The sequence below is a fragment of the Myotis brandtii genome, unplaced genomic scaffold (genome assembly GCF_000412655.1).
Source record: "Myotis brandtii unplaced genomic scaffold, ASM41265v1 scaffold577, whole genome shotgun sequence".
Classification (NCBI taxonomy): Eukaryota; Metazoa; Chordata; class Mammalia; order Chiroptera; family Vespertilionidae; genus Myotis; species Myotis brandtii.
The window spans coordinates 1647973-1665582 of NW_005370161.1; the positions used below are offsets into that span (position 1 = coordinate 1647973).

At 50.0% G+C, this 17610-nt stretch overlaps 1 protein-coding gene across 2 annotated transcripts in view; it reads right to left on the reverse strand.

Moving 5' to 3' along the window:
• The window catches only part of ADARB1 (adenosine deaminase, RNA-specific, B1), a 61542-nt gene that overhangs the window by 16072 nt on the left and 27860 nt on the right, over positions 1-17610 (reverse strand). For both annotated transcript variants that reach the window (XM_005878926.2, XM_005878927.2), the window contains exons 3-8: positions 16273-16347; positions 11670-12604; positions 8223-8337; positions 5993-6161; positions 5082-5227; positions 3833-4001 (exon numbers count right to left, since the gene is read on the reverse strand). In XM_005878926.2, the coding sequence (XP_005878988.1) occupies positions 3833-4001; positions 5082-5227; positions 5993-6161; positions 8223-8337; positions 11670-12604; positions 16273-16300 (1562 nt within the window). In that variant the 5' untranslated portion in view covers positions 16301-16347. The remainder of the gene's footprint in view (positions 1-3832; positions 4002-5081; positions 5228-5992; positions 6162-8222; positions 8338-11669; positions 12605-16272; positions 16348-17610) is intronic.

The following is a 17610-nucleotide window of genomic DNA, read 5'->3' on the forward strand; positions in this document are numbered from 1 at the left end:
TAGAGGGCATATGCGAATCCCTGCACCTTTGTCTTAATTTTGTTATGAATCTAAAGAAATGTGTATGATGGTAGTCTTCCATTGTGTGTTTTACCACAATTATAGTAAGTCAGTGATGCCACCAATAATTACACAGAATATATAGCAGATCACAAGATAATCAGCACACTAACATAGAAAGTATAAAGTTGTAGGAATTAATCCGTTAAAAACTGCCTAACATTTTTGTGAAAAACTATAAATGCAAAGGAAATATTTTAAATATGGAGAGAGATATAAAATATTCATGGATGGACTGATTTAACTTCATATCAGTTCCTTCCAACTAAGTCCATAAGTTCAATGCAGTTCCATATGAAATCTCAGCAAGACATTGGGAGACACTTAACAAGCTGACTCTAAAATATGTACAGAAGAACAGAGTTTCATAAAAGGCTACCAAAAGTTTGAAAAAAAATGAGTAAAGAATGACAGTTTTATCCAATCAGATCTTTAAACTATTAAAATGTCAGAATAATCTCTATATATAAAAGATTAAGTGACCATTATGACTGGTTCACCAAATGACCGGTAGACCAGTCGCTATGATGTGCACTGACCACTAGGAGGCAGACACTCAATGCAGGAGCTGCCCCGGTGGTCAGTGTGCTCCCACAGCCAACCTCTTGCAGTCCCTCCACCCCGGCCAGCCCCGATCGGCCTAATTGGGACTGGGCGAGATGACCCAAATCGGCCCCGATTGCTGGCCAGGCCGAGGAACTCCACTTCTGCACGAATTCATGCACCAGGCCTCTAGTAGACTAATAAAGAATCTAGAGCAGTGGTTCTCAACCTTCCTAATGCCGCGACCCTTTAATACAGTTCCTCATGTTGTGGTGACCCCCAACCATAAAATTATTTTCGTTGCTACTTCATAACTGTAATTTTGCTACTGTAAACAATAATTATATGTGTGTTTTCCGATGGTCTTAGGCGACCCCTGTGAAAGGGTTGTTTGACCCCCAAAGGGGTCGCAACCCACAGGTTGAGAATTGCTGATCTAGAGTCTAGAAATAGACCCATCCTTGTGAGGGAGCTCAGTATATAACAGGTTTCTTCACAAATCAGGGAGAAAATATAGGTTATTCAATAGAAGGGAGTGGAAAAACTGACCCCCTGTATTAAATAAAGCTAAATTACAATACAAAAGTGTTAAAGGCCTAAATGTCTGCTGATCTAGAGTCTAGAAATGGACCCATCCTTGTGAGGGAGCTCAGTATATAACAGGTGTCTTCACAAATCAGGGAGAAAATATAGATTATTCAATAGAAGGGAGTGGAAAAACTGACCCCCTGTATTAAATAAAGCTAAATTACAATACAAAAGTGTTAAAGGCCTAAATGTGAAAGTGAAATGATAAAGGTCTTAGAAAGAAGGACAGCAGAATATTTTTATGCCCATAATTTGAGGAGGGATTTCTTAAATAAGATCCTAAAAGTACAAATTATAGGGTGACAAATTAATGGATAAGATTATATCAAAATTAGGGGTTTCTATTCCAAAAAGGATGGCACAAAGTTAAGAGGGACTTGGCCTTGGAGGAGGCACTGAATCGTCTCACACTGTTAAGGATTACAAACTACAAAAGGAACTTTTGCGAATCTAGATGAAAAAGTCATGAGGTCCGAAAGACAATGGCCAGGATATACACAGGGAATTCACAGGAGCAAGACGGGGGCTGAGGAGATGCTCAACATGCCTAGTGAGAAGAGAAACAGACCGAAACCCTGAGACAGCATCAGGAGTGTGGAGCTAACCTCAGCACTGCTGGTGTGCGTGCAGCTGGAGGGCCGTCCGGTACGCCCGATCGTGCTGCGTGAGGAGCCCTGGGTACCACGGCCTATAACGAGCTGCTTCTGGGGTCTCAAGGCTGCCTGGGGAGCTCGAGGAAATCCATGTGCCCACCACGAGGGGAAGGACATAACGTGGCCACGGCTACGATGCAGGAGGCAACGGGCTGGACATGACAGCATCAGGGAGAGTCCCCCAAACACGGGTGAATGAAAATGCGGGGTACAGAATGGGATTTGAAGCGTGGCCACGGCTATGATGCAGGAGGCAACGGGCTGGACATGACGGCATGAGGGAGAGTCCCCCAAACACGGGGTGAATGAAAATGCGGGGTACAGAATGGGATTTGAAGCACAGTGCTAAATCTGTAAACTAACAACATACCTATTTTTCAAGGACACGGACACACACACACACACACACACACTCACACAACATATCTATTTTTCAAGGACACGGACACACACACACACACACACACACTCACACACACACACACACTCACACAGAAACGGTATGGACAGCGAATACAAAGGGCATGTGATTAGTAAACACATCATGTGGGCACCTTGCTGGGTGGGAATGGGCCACGGTGTATGATTAATTTAGCTCCGTGTCCCCTAGGTTCCCTGACATGACCATTAGAGAAAGTCAAGAGCAAGCTTACAAACAACGGACAAGATGTGCACGCACACGCGTCGGCCCTGACAGCTGTCGGGAGGCAGTCAGGACCCACGCGCTTGGGCTGTGGAGCGCTCCGGGGGAGGGGTTTTATTTTACATGCTTTTCTACCACTGAACTTCGTGCCATCTGCCCATGTACCTTTTTTCAAATAAACACTTGTTAAAAGATACAGAACTATGAGAACTGAGACCAGCATCTGAAGAAATGGGAATCTGCCTGGGACGCAGGCTCCTGAAAGAATAACACTTCTCAGGGGAAGGCAAACTCGGGGTGTCTGCAGCACCCAGCCTCCCCTCCCCATGAGGGGGTGCTCTCGGTGCTCAGAGCACAATGCCTGTGAGGGTGTCACATTGTTTTTAAAATGTAAATACCAATCACCCCAAATACTAACTGAATAGTAAATATGACCATTAAAGTGCATGTATGATGAATGAGGAACCTGTTTGCTTTCTCTGGGAGCAAATCGTTTTATAAGGTCACAGTGAAACACATCAGTTCACCCCAGGAGCCCACATCTATAATAATCTATAATAATAAAAGCATAAAATGCTAATTAGACTGGATAGCCGAATGTCCTTCCGGACAAAGCTGCGGCAGCTGTGAGGGCCGAGGGCAGTCAGGGCAGGCAGCAGTGGTGGGGTAATGGGGGCGGTGCCTTCCCCTGATTGCACAGTCACCTCCTGCAGAGGGGAGCGGGCCTAAGCCGTTACTAGAACATTCCGAGGGCTCCCAGACTGTAAGAGGGGGCAGGCCGGGCTGAGGGACACCCCACTCCCAGTACACGAATTTTCATGCACCGGGCCTCTATTATAACAATAATAATAAAGGGTAAGATGCTTGTTTTGATGAATGGCAGTGGCAGCCTGGAGCCTCTTGGGTAAAGGCCCACCTTCACTCCCTCGAAGGGTCCTGGAGCCCCCTAGAGCCTTTATCCTTCAAAGAATGTGGAGAACATTGAAGTGGGGAGTGGGAACAAAACCAAACCATTTTGAAAGTGGGTAACTGGCATAGGAGGAGGGTCAGGTGCCCACAAGGGCACAGTTGGGGGTACCCAGGAACCGTAAAGGGTGAGTCTAGTGCAGTGGGGAGGGTTGGGTGCCCCCAGGGGCATAGTAGGGGGTACCCAGGAACCATAAAGGGTGAGTCTGGTGCAGTGGGGAGGGTCAGGTGCCTGCAGAGGCATAGTGGGGGGTACCCAGGAACCAGCAGGGGTGAGTCTGGTGCAGTGGGGAGGGTCAGGTGCCCCCAGGGGCACAGTGGGGGGTACCCAGGAACCAGCAGGGGTGAGTCTGGTGCAGTGGGTGCCCCATGGCCTTACCGTGCCATCTTGTCGCTGCAGGACATGGTGAGCAGCCTCTCCCCCTGCAGCACCCCGTCCCACGTCTGGATGCTCGCATTCGAGCGCACGGGGATCGTCCCCTCACCAGATTCTATTTTCGTCCGCAGCTGTCCCCGGGCTTTGCGATTCGGGTGCCTGTCTGCTGGTTCTAAGGGAGAAACGGGAGAAGGAAGCCACTGGCAGGAAATTATCTGCTTCACTCACTGAGAAGCACATCTAACTACACCCCATACATTTATCACACAGTCCGCCTGTATGTGGTTGTTCTGTATCTATAGGACACACGTACATTATAAGTATATAAAATTGGACAGGAAGGATATAATATGAACCAAATTCACAGAAGTGACCTTCTCAGGGATTGGGGAAGACAGGGGCTTCCATTTTAACCAAAGTGATTGACTTCCATTGTTAAAAAGGAACTGAAGCAAATAGGACAAAATGCTACCATTTGCTCCTTCTAGGTGTTGGATATTTGGGTGTTTGTTATATTTTCCCCCACATTTTAAAAATTTCATAAGGAAACCCATAGGGATGCTGAAATAAGCTCACAGGAAGCACGCACAGACAGTGACTACCTCTGGGCCATATGAAAACGGGTGATTTAAATATTCTTTCTTATTTAAAAAATATTTAAATTGATTTGTGTTGCCTTTATAATCAAGAAAAACAATGCAAGCAAATGTTCTATTTGGAACAAATAATGTTTAAGCTTGCGGGGAGAGAGGTGGATACAAATCCGTGGAAAACAAAAATCCGTGGAAAGCACGTGCAGAGAAGGGTGGGGAAATGTGACAGAAACAGGGTCTCCCTTTTCATTCGTCTGACCTGCTGCTGGGGTTTCAGCCAAATAATCACACCTTTATTAAGTTCCAGTTCATCAAAAACAGGCAAGAGGATGGACGTCTCTAATTTAGAGACAGACAAGGTGTCCCAAAGATTGTGACAACCTGTATATTATCCAAATTTAAGTGCTGACATCAATTTTGATCTGGTATCCTCATTCTATTCCAATCCCATAGTTTATTAGAGTCAACATTTTCATTCATTAAAATATCCTAATTAATTATTCATGGAGAAGTACTAGTAAAGCCTGCTTTTATTTAGCCCTCAGATCCACGTTTAAGGCTGACATGGAAAGAAGAAGGATATTAATGTAAGTTTGTTATTTTGTTACCACATTGCCACACATTGAGAAACTGCTGGCTGTCCAGATGCCTGGCCATACCTTCCAGGATCGGTTCGTGAGGTGAGAAGATCCTGGCGTCCCCGCAGGGCGAGGTGCTGATGTACAGGTGGAACTGGACCGTGTCCTTCAGCCGGAAGCCGCCCCGCTCAGACTTCTGGAAGATGGACTTCTTCTGATCCTCTTTGCTATGGAAAGGAAGCAAGTTGCAGAGTGAGTGCTCCAGCTGCGTGCAGTCACAATCCGGTCTGTCCCAGGCCCCAGAGACTTTCAAAGGCCCGCAGTTCCGACAGGGTAAAGAAAAGCTGGAATTGGAGTCTTCCTTTTCCCTGTTTATGATCATTCACACAGTTCCTGTCACTCAACAATGGACAGGGCATCGAAATGGGAGCATTTCCCCTTGCCTTCTCATTTCTGATTCCAAACAGAACGACAATGTGTAGAGATGGCTTTACAGAGAAAAGCAGTTTGATACGTGATGGGCTGGTGTGAGGCACAGTGACTGGGATAAAAACGCCCGTGTTTACCGGCCGTGGATATGTGTAGAGATGGCTTTACAGAGAAAAGCAGTTTGGATACGTGATGGGCTGGTGTGAGGCACAATGACTGGGATAAAAACGCCCGTGTTTACCGGCCGTGGAGTCTACTGAGATCGGCCTGCAGGAAACAAAAGCCCAGGGTCTGAGCACAGCCCTGAAATCCACGATACTATTATGCATGTGTGCGTACATGTGTGCACATATGTACGTGTGTATATGCATGTGGGCTATAAGTTAGCCAACTCTATTTGTAGCTTGAGCATCATGGGCAGATGGGATCCAACCTCACTATTACTGACGAAGTTACTGTTTTGAGAACTGAGTGAAAGTTTTGCAGTGTTTTCTGATGGGGGAGGGGGAGAAGGCAGTACTTTTTAAAACAGCTTCCTTTACTTACTTACTTACTAGACTTACTTTAGGTACAGCTCAAGCTGTGTGTAAAGGAACCTGAGCAAGGACCGCCGAGATATGATCTCTGCGTGGCAGTCATTCAGAGCGAGGCCACGGTCACTCATGTACTCGCCGTTAATACACTTCGTTCCCGTGGAAACACATATCACCTGGGCATCTTTAACATCTGTGCCTGGAAAACAAGAGAGACCGTTCCTCTGAGTCACAGTCACGTGCCCACCTGCGCCTGGGGCCTGCATGCGGCCGCGGCGACGGAACCTGGCAGAGACCTCAGCGCACACTCACTCCCCATGCCTACCCCCGCCAGCTGCAGCCTCCCAGAGGACGAGCTCTGCGCTCCCCCCTGGGAGCCAGCCGCCCTCGTCTTCAGTGTGAAGGTTCTGAGCTCGAGGAAGTTACTCCTCGGGAATGTAACAGTCTTTCTTGAACAGTCCCATGGACACAGGGAGGAAGCCCTATGTGAAGGCAGGTAGGTGGTCTGGTTATTAACCTTAAGATTGATATGAAAGCACTAAAGAGGCGACGAGGGAGGGACAAGAAGGAAAACAAGTCGTTCACGGTGTGCTGGTCAGGAGTCCCTGTCACCCCCTCATGCTGGACTGCAGCCCGCAGCACCGGGCACCTCCAGAGGGGCGGCCACTCTGCGGTAAACCTGTCACAGACCACGCGCCAGATGTGCTGCAAAGGCCTGCCGCCACCAGGGATAAACTGCACCACCAGCACCAGCTGCAGACGGTGCCACCCAGAGGCGGGCACTGTGCTGGGTCTACTAGGGAAGGTTTTCTCACCTCATCCCCACATCCTTAAGGTGCATGGCACCACTGCCTCTGTTTTACAGACCGGGAAACTGAGGCACAGAGGGGCCAAAAACCTGCCCAAGGTGCAGGCCATCTGAGGTCAGAACCAGGCATGGAGGCCTTCTGAGGTCAGAGCCAGGTGCTTGTGCTGGCCATCCTGCCTGCAGGTGTAAACTGTGGCTCTGAGCAGTGGAATTCACACGGAGGGGCAATGCTGCCCTGCGGGCATCTGCCTCTCCCCAGGCAGTGAGAAGAGCTAGATGACAACCAGCCACACACCACAGAGCCTGCGCAGGGAGCTGCTGCATCAGCAGCTCACCTTTCAGTCACGTAAATAGTACGAGCACAGAGAGAAGAGCAGGAAAACACAGGCACAAAACTTCAGAGAAAACCTGAAACCCACGTTAAGATTCAGAGTTCTTCACCCGCCCCCAGACACACGCTCAGCTGTGCCAAAGCACACACGTGGTGGGAGGAGCTTGTGATTCGAGTCGTCACGTTCTCCAGGCGAGGGGGGATCAAGGCTAGGATTACAGAACTGCGTCCTCTCCCGAGTCGGACAGAGAACTGCCTGGGAGAGGAGGACAGCACAGCCACCCTCACAGAGCTGGGGCTTCTCCTGGCTGGCGGAGACAGATGTGCCATCCCCAGCCCTCCTCCCTGGCCTCCAGCACAGGCCGGGGATGCTGCCAGCAGAGGGCGCTGCACGTCCCGCCGCCCCAGCGCTGGCCAGGGCACTGGCCAGAGTGTGGCTTCCTGCTCCTAGGAGTCACCACAGAGATGCATCCCAGGCGTGGGGAGAAGACCTGGGGGAGGGCTCCTTCTCCAGTGGTCAGCAAACTCATTAGTCAACAGAGCCAAATATCAACAGTACAACGATTGGAATTTCTTTTGAGAGCCAAATTTTTTAAACTTAAACTATATAGGTAGGTACATTGTTATTAACTTAATTAGGGTACTCCTAAGGCTTAGGAAGAGCCACACTCAAGGGGCCAAAGAGCCGCATGTGGCTCGCGAGCCGCAGTTTGCCGACCACGGTTCTGGACAAATTTAATAGGGTTCCTCCTGCCTTCCAAACTGTGCTTTCCCCCAGATTTTCACCTCTGGCTGGAGCTTCCTCTCTCCCCCACAAGCCACACAGAAACCTCCCTGGCAGCATGAACACTAACTGGTAAATCAGATACGCCCTACTTTCCCATGAAGCAGGAATTAATGTCTCCTGCAGTTTCCTGAGCAGACCAGACCGCTCTCACACGATTGTGGGGATCCAACTGTAACAGAGGGCTCTTCTCCAAATGAAAACAATTAGGTTGAAAAGATGAACATTTGGGAAAAATATGTAAGTACAGTTCCCACACTTGCAGATGACAGACATTCTGAGGAAGAAGGAAAACACGATTTTCCTGTCAGAGATTTTTATAGAGCAAGATGTTTACCTGTCGTCATGACAATTCCAGCAAGAACCTTCCTGCGTGCGTGGGGGGAGGTGAAGTTGTCCGTCAGGTCACCGAACTTATCCAGAACCAGGCGGGCCACGGCGTCGGCTAACACCTGGGGACCACAGCAGGGGGTTAGGCACCTGCACCTGCCCCCCGAAAGCCAGGGTGATGGCTCAGATGCCTTCTTCTCTGGAGAATCCCACACTACGTCTGACAAACAAGTGTGTGCGTGTGCACATGTGTGTGAGTGTTTCCTCCAAAACACACATCCGAGGAGCATGCAAGGCCATGGCTGGAATCTTTCGACAGGGCCTAGAGGGCAGGGACAGCCCTGAGCCCGGCAGTGGGAGTTCGAGCTCGTACATCCGGGGCACACTCTGCTGCCCCTCTAGTCCTCACAGCACACCAGCCCCACCCTCCGATGAGGACACGGAGGAGGAGGGGGCTAGAGTGCCTGCCTGGGGTCACCTGCCTGCCCCTCCGCTGCTCTGCTGCCCAGGCTCCCCAGTGTGCAGCTCGGGCAGGAGAAAGGCACAGTTAGAAGTGATCAAATTAAAGAAGAGTGAACTTTGCACAGCACCGCCCTCTCTAAGGCCCCGCCCATCAGATACGTCTCAGTTATTGCAACACCTATCCCATCACCCTGGCTCAGTCACTCCCTCCGAATCCAGCCCTGAGCAGAGCCTGTGGGGCAGCTGTCACTCAGCTCAAATGACTGCGGAATGGACCCAGGGAAGGGTTCAGCGAGGCCTGGAACACCTCACTGCATGTGACCAGGCCCGACAGCACTGTCCGCCAGGGAGTGCGTCTTAGAAGCCAACATGAGGCACGTCTTGTTTTTATGGCTCATGAGTTGTCATGGATAAAGTGGACCCATAGTGTTCTGGGAAATGGTGCTAACGGGTGTGAGTGTGAGAGCGTGTGTGTGTGTGTGTGTGTAAAGAGCCACAGTGGATCTACATCTCCCTAATCTCACACTTGTCTTGACAATCAAACGGCCAAATCTAATGTCCCTTTAATAAAATACTCCCAAAATGAATAGAAAAGTCACTCATCCTAACCTATGACTTATTTGGAAAAAGCATAGTTGTCAGAAAGCTTTCCTCCCATCATGGCTCCAGCAAATTCCAGCGAGCCCCTGGGGACATGCTCAAGACCAGCCACGTGGAGGGTGGGCAGAAGGTCCAGGAGGGGCCCTCGGGCCTCACCTGGCACCTCGGCAGAGGCATCGATGCCGCAGATGTGAACACAGGGGAGGGGGTCGGAGCACAGACAGAAACAGATGAGCAACCACACGATGGGAGGGCACCACAGATAAAGGACAACACGTTCCAACTTCCATAGAAGGAAAACAGTGGGAGGTTAAGGAGACCCAGAGGAGAGGAGTTTCGTTTCACAGGAGGCAGGCGTACCGCACGTTTTCAGAGGCGGGCACGTCCGCGCACACTCCCTGTGTGACGCCAGCATTGCACTCCTGGACCTTCTTCCGCCCCCGTAAAGAGGTCACTGCCTCGTTCTTTAGGGGCGACGAAGCACTCCTCCCTCTAAACGAGGGGGTGGATATAATGACAAACTAACATGCTCCTCAAGGGCAAGCCCACACCACCACGGCCCCGCCGCACTGCCTCCTGAGCGACCCTCGGGGTGCAGAGGCCAGAGGCTCGGCCGGCCGCTTTAATAAGTCACTGCTGACAGGGCATTTCGCACTCACACGCGATTGATGTAACCTGCTTTTTAAACTAGTGCCACTATGAACACCATGAAGGCAAAGAATCCTAGGACCAGGGACGTCTGGCCCAAGTCCCGCATGGGTTATTCTTGGGAAACATAAGGATTTACACCCACTCTAGAGGCACATTGGAGAGTTTCAGGGGAAAGACAGCGTAGCTCAGAAACAAGGCCCAGGCTGACTGCGAAGCCACCCCCAGGTCTTTGAGGAAAACAAGGTTACCGGGGCCTCAGGGGCCTCTGGGAGACACTTCGGGGCTACTGTGAGCAGAGACTGGGAAGCAGATACAGCTGCACACCCCCAGGCCTCCCTGGCTGGAGAACACAGACGCCCAGAACCTGCTGCTCAGCACCAGCAGAACCAGCACAGGTGGTGAGGGTGGGGCTGGGATGGCCCTCCCACCCACACCCCCCATAGGATTCCCAGACACTCTCCCCAGAGAGGCTGATAGGCCCCACTTCCCAGGCCAGGGCCTCTGGTCACTGCTCCACGGAGCCCGGCCTGGGGCTTGGGCTGCAAATGCACACACATGCATGCACACATGCACACACATGTGTGTACACACACACACCTCCTTCTGCCTCCCCTTCAATGTTACTCGTCTGCACTTCGAAACCTGGCCTCTTTAGGCAAAATAAAATAAAACTCCCTCTTTTAAAACTGAGGACCATGGTCATTTCAGAGGACTGAACACAGGCCTCTAATTGGTTCACAGGTAAGAGAGAAGCCGACATTTTCGGATCCCGCTGAGAGAATTCAGGCCGAACTATCTGTCAATATTGAGTCCTTCACTTGTTCTGATCAAACCACTACCTATTTTATCTTCAAACTGAGCAATACTGTGACAAGAAGGAACAAACAGAGAAGAGGGTCAGGTTTTCTCCCTAAAAGACGGATTTTTAAGTAGACCAGAAGCTTGGGATTTCTAAGAAAAGAGCAATAAATAATCAGAGTTGCAGGGTTTGGAGATGACACTAGTGCCATTTCTCCTTCAGTCTTCTTCCTTCACAGACGCTGATCCGAGTCCCGAGCATTTCCCTCTGTTCACCCTGATTTTAGGGGGGAGGGGGCTGGGCAGGAGGGAGCCTGCATGAATCCCACAAGGGGAATTCCAGGTACAGAGAGACCCGGGTGCCTGGGGGGCCCTGGAGCATTTGCTTAAGGGCCCCCTATGCCCCTCGTCCCTCTGACACACGGTCCCTACACTGTAGGCTCAGGAATGCACTGCCAGCCAATCCCGCTGGAGCCCAGAGCCCATACCCTTAGGTTTCAGCAGTTGAATGGCCAAACTCACTCCTTTTGTGGCTAGAGACCTAGGGAGACGTAGGAAACACCCTGGGCTGGGCAGGCTCTGGTGTCTGGCCCTCCCTCCTCATCAGAGGCTGCTATGGGACAGGCCCACCCCCCCCCACCCCCTCCACTCCCCCGCAGGGCAGCTACACAGGGAGGGAGGGCACTGTGGACTGTCCTTCGGGGTGAGACTCAGTGTGGAGAGGGCTGATGGCACTGCTCTGTGTCCCCACCCTGTGCCATGATGGCCTCAGATGGCTCCCCAGGGGCCACCTGGCCATCCCAATCTAGGAAGGCTGCTCGGCAGCCACACTTACTGCTGGCTGTTCGTGGTGAGGACAGAGTGGCATGAGATGGAGAGTCAACATGGCAATGAACCCCAGTGCTGTGTAAAGCATGACCGAGCGTGACAGACTTTTCCTCACCTGGGGTAGGTGTAACTGGAGGCCCTCGCTGAGGATAGGCTGGCGAGACGGCGTTTGATCCAAGTGCAAATTAAAAATGGTGGCCAGGGCAGACTGTGCGGCCCGGGCCTTGGCCAGCTTTTTGTTCCTTCCCGAGCCTTCGAAGAACTGGCCGTCCACAACCACGGACATGACAAAGTTCTTGGCGTGGCTCTCCCCGCTCTCCGAGAGGAAGTCGTACTTCAGGCCCGGGCGCAGCTCGTTCAGGATCATCACGGGGTTCTTCCCGGCGGGCGGGGGGAATGGAGGGAGGACCGGGAGGGGCGGCTGCACGAGGTTGGGGGGCACAGGGGACGCTGACAAGCTGAGGTCCCCGCTGGAACTGAAGGAGTCATCGCCGCCGTTGGAGCCCATGTAAAAGGGCACTTCCGACCTGTCCGGTGTCTCGAAGCCGTTGAAGAGCGCGTCGGGGAAGTCCGCCTGGTCAGACGTGAAGTCCGTGTTGGCGGACAGGCTCCTCCCCATGGCCAGGTGGGCCTCGGATGCGTTGGGGAACTGGACGAACGACCGCAAGGCCTTCTCGGCCGCCTGCAGCTTGGCCTTCTTCTTCGTGGGGCCAGAGCCCTCGAACACCTGCCCGTTCACCTCCACGGAGATGACGAAGAGCGGCGCGTGCACGGGCCCCGTCTGGGACAGCAGCGTGTACTGCAGGCCGGGCTTGATCTCGTTCAGCTGCATCAGCGCGTTCTTGGGCAGGGCGGGCCCCGGCGCCCTCCTCCTCTTCTTCAGGCGGAACTTGGCATGCCCATTGCTGCCCTCGTCCAGGGGCCGCTTCCTGCCGACGCTGCCACCACCCCCATTGGGGAGCAGGTAGCTGTCAGCCGGCCCCGGAGCGCTGTCCCCCGGGGGCCCAGGGTCCACACTGCAGCTGTCCTTAGCCTCTGTGCTGCTCGAACCTGCGGTGCCCAGAAAGAGCAACTTACAACGCCTTCGTTGCAGGATCTTGTAAATGCAAAATTTATAGATTCCTTTATCTCTCTTTGTAACTGGGTAAGTGATGTGTGTTCTACTTTACTCCCTGCTGCACACGGGAGGGCTGCACATTTCCCACCAGCTCAGGGCCTCAGCGGAAATGGGTAGTCTGACATTTTGCTGAATAATGGCTCCTACCATTTCTATTTAGTATCGCCAGCTGCTTTTACATTAAAAGGTGAATTTTTAAATAACTTTTATGAGAATATTCTGAGCATCAAAGTGTGGGACAATAAATTTGTCCAGAAGACCCTACATTAGTAAGTCTAAGTCAGCACTGACACATGTCATTTATTTTGGCATTTCCCCCTCCCGATGGCATTTAACTCACTGGGCTTTGCACTGCAGCCTCTCCCAGAGGAGGGGACATATTTAAAAGCAGCATTTACAGGCTGGTTTGTTCTTGAGGTTCAAAATATTACATCAATTTGTGCAGCTATTTGATTTAGTTCATGAATCAATCTTAGGAATCTGCTTATGTAATTATGGCAGTGATGGCGAACCTATGACACGCGTGTCAGAGGTGACACGCGAACTCATTTTTTTGGTTGATTTTTCTTTGTTAAATGGCATTTAAATATATAAAATAAATATCAAAAATATAAATCTTTGTTTTACTATGGTTGCAAATATCAAAAAATGTCTATATGTGACACGGCACCAGAGATAAGTTAGGGTTTTTCAAAATGCTGACACACAGCACAAAAGGTTCGCCATCACTGATGTAGAGTATTCTGCCCATTTAGAAATGATTTTTGAAGGATACAACTTCATTTCCCATATTCATTTAAAGCTTTTTTTACTACACATGGGGACTGATTTACCTCTGCATTTTTAATACAGTCCACATTAGAAAAAAATATATGAGCAGATATAAAATTGAAGCTGCAGGCAGGCTACCACCTCCTAACTGAAGCTGGAATTACAGACTAACTTGGTTATGCTACCTTTTGAAGGTGTTTATAATTAATAAAGATCATTTTAGGACTCTGAAGGTTCATGGCAAAAATATGAGTTTAATTTCAAAAAGAGGAATAAAAGAGTATTTAGTCTTCCCTTTAAGTTTATTGAGCTTTTTAAAAAGGAGAACAAGAAATAATTCTGTTTTCCTGGCACATTTCCAGAGGCCGCCTGTCGCACGGAGCGCAGGAGCAGTGATCACAGGGCGTGGGGATGTTGATGGCACGGCATTTAAAACCTACCGCTAGCTTTTGAAAGCCCACAATAAATCTTTTAAGTGACCAAAATATTTTTTACAGTGTAAACCAATTTACAGGGCCCAGTGTGGTGGCCTGGGTCTATTTCGACAACACAGTGTAACACAGGCTCTCATCATGCTAAGCTCTACCTACGGGCGGGCCTCACGTGACAGAGGCCCGGGCCCCTGGCTGCCAGGCCACAGTGAAGCCTCGCATTTCCTGGGCCATCAGCATCGGCCGAGATGTGCTTGCACACAGCCCCTGGGGGAGCCGGCTCTCCTGTGGCGGAGGTTAGAGCCAGGTGCCCTTCCTCTGTAGACAGCTTCTCCCAGGCCCTGATACACACACCACTTCTCCCAGTTGACAAAGCTGATGGAATAGACACTAAATTTTCATTTATAACATCCTCCAGCAAAAGCTCGATAGGTTACTCCTTTCGGTGCTCAGAGGGAACAAAAGGTGAAAAGGGCAGAGCGAGACAGGTTAGATGAACAGGCAGCAAGGGCGCCACAGAGGACCGCGGGCGGACGTGCTGGTGCTCCTGCTCGAAGAACTAGCAACAGAGACACTCACATCGTCATCAGTTACTCCGGCATGCATTTAACCAAACAGGATACCCTCCCACCCCAAAATGCTTCCCTTCAAGGAATAAAGATAACCAGTACTGGACTGGCCGTCTCGAGAGCATAGGAAAAATACACGTTCTATAGCATAGTTCCCATAAATTCTAAGTTCTTATTTGCTTCAGAAGCACTGAAATGCTACTCATATTCTGTCTTATTAAAATGCTACCATGTAAAGAGAAAATATTAAAACTGGAGAAAGACACCCCCTCTATCACAACTCTCTCTTTACATATCATGCTACTTTGTTTCCTAAGTGTGACTACTAATCGTGGTAATATTTTTTGTTGCTTACGAAATGATAGGAAATACAGGACTGGCACAGCTAAGTTTTAGCACTTGCACCAGCAGCTTATCTTTCCAGAAAAGTTATTCCGAAGGATTCTTTACGTTACCCGAGGGTCAGTTATACAAGCTACACGCCTGACATTCCCACCCAAACCAGATGCCCACTGCCGTGGACGACAGCCCGCAGTCCCAACAACTCGGAGGCTGGGGGACACGCGTATGCACTTTTCACAGGGAACAGTGCGCGGGCAAAACTGGAGATGGCGAGTGGAACCGCACAGTAAAAACACACGGCTGGTTCTAAAGGGACCTCAGGGGAGGCTCTGATGGGGAGGTCACCCTGAAGAGGGCCTCCACCAGGCCGCCAGAGGCCACCACAGGTCAGCGGGAGGGAGGGCACAAGCTTCTCCGACAGCGACTGGGCAGCTGCTCATGCTGTGTCCATCCCACAGGGACTGACTTCAGCCAGAGAGTGTCCACTGTGATCCATATAACCAAGACCCAGCTCACCCGCATCATCCCCAACCCAACCCACGGAGCAGCCTGCGAGCGAGGCGGGGCGGTCTGCCGTGGGAACCTCTGGGTTATCTACGGACATGAGCCAACTCCAAGGCCCTAGCTGGCTGGAGTGGGTGGCGTCACGGAGAAGTGGACTGAGCTGTGTCCTGGCCGTTGATGACCACTCCTCGTAAAATGTCACCCATCACTTAGACCTGCACGCTCTCTCTTGGGAGCAACTGAACACAGACAAGCAAGAAAGTTCATGTCTACATGTGTTAGAAAAAGGAGGTCTTTGTTGCAGTGTCCCTACTAAAAGCTCCCAAATGGGGAGGGAGATTTAAACTTTATTTAAATGCACTGCTCTCTGGGAGTAAAGATAAAACAGAAGAGAAGGATGTTCACTGAACTTTTCATGGAGAACAACGTAGAGAGGGGAAGCTGGCATAGCTCCCAGCCTCTCCGTCCCTCCGTCCCTCCGCCCCAGAGAGGGCAGGGTGGAAAGGAGAAGGCCCCGGTGTTTCAGGCCACACTAGTCCTAAGGCTCATTAAAGTCTAGAAACAAGATCAGCAGATTCGTGTGAGCCCTTTCCCTCAAAATATAGGAGAATCCAGGGTATTTGAACAGAAAAGGTATGTACTATTTTAAATGGCCAGCTATTTAAATCCACCTCAGAGGTTATCTTAGACTTTACAGACGGAAATCTGACCATCGTCATGGTAACCAGGCTGTGCCAACAGGAAGCGTGCAGCTTCATGGGACATGCACCAGAGCATGCGCTCCTTCAGGCAGCGGCAACCCTCCCTGCGGCTGGGAGGGGAGGCCCACAGTAAATAGAGAAGGTAGCCAAAATTAAAAACCCGCCACTGCTTGCAGCCTCGGAAGTTCACTTCCCCCAAACTGGCCTCCTGAGAAAACTCCCAGGAACACTACGACTAATGGAAAACCAGCTACTGGAGACTACGTGGCAGCCGAGGTCTTACTCAGGTTTTCTTCATCTTCCAGATCCATGGCAAAATACTTCGGAGGGTTTCTTGACTGGCGGAGGCTGTTTCTGTCTGCAAGACAGCAAGAAAGTCACATTTAGTGAGCCCATCACGGGAGTCACAGGAGGTGTCTCCTCTGCGGAAACGACGCCCCCAGGATTACTCACTGACGGGAAAGCTCATGAAACAAGGACAGCTCGCTCTGCGATCTGCGGTCAGGACGGGAATTCGGAGGCTCCTGCCTCTTCAGCACGGTCAGTGCAGGGCCCCAGGACTCTGCTGCAGGGAGGGAGGCCTGAGGTGGGGAGGGGTCCCACTCTGAGGAGCTGGCCTTGATTCCAGGGTGGAGGCCCTGGCAAGCTCCGAACCAGGGAGAAAGGTGACGGTGTTTCTGTCTTAGAAAGATCGCTCCTGTAGGAGGGGCCGAAGACAGATGACCACAGAACCCAACCAGGACTCAACCCGGTTGCCATTTGACCTTAGCTCTGGAGGACTTCCGGTTCCGGTTATAAAGTAAGGCTACAAAGGAAGAAGCACCCAACAGCATTTGACTTTACCATTTCTTTTTCTTTGTGAGTCGCATCTCACGTGGATGAATCTAAAAAGCATGTAATTGTTAAATCTGATTGAATTTCTTAGCCATGTATTATTTTGTTGGTAGGAGAAACCACGGGAAATCCTTAAAGAACAATTACTCCAAATATCTAATAATTAACAAACTTAAGAGTTTCCTCTTCCTAAATAGGTTGGCTATACTTAGCAAAATTTTACTAACACACCGTCTGTACTAAAGAATCCCATCAAATTGTAACTGAGGAAAAAGATTTGCACATGTTGCTTTATATACAAATAAAATTGACATTATAAATCACTAAAAGGCAAATTCATTGCTCGTAAGACATTATTAACAAACGGTTGTCATAAAAACTATATATATTTTAGGTATTTGATATACGAGAAACATATCTTTATTCAAGAGAGTGTTCCAGATTAATTACTTCTAGATATGGTTTCTGGAAACTTCCTTCTGTGCAAAGCCCAGAATGGGACACGATGAGAACCTGAAGTGAATCAGACAGATCCTGCGATGGAGAAATTAAAATAGAAATACCATCTGGATAGCTAATTATATTTAGAAGTTCTTATTAATCATTTTAGGTGTGGAAATAGTACTTATTTTTAGCGATACTGAAGTATTTAGAGACGAAATGGTAATATCTGTAATTTATAATTATAAAAGAGACCAAGCGGTGGGGAAAAGCAGATGGTGTACAGTTGAAACTGGGGGCTGGAGCGGGCTGCTGGGGAGGTGGATTCATTATGCAGTTCTGTATT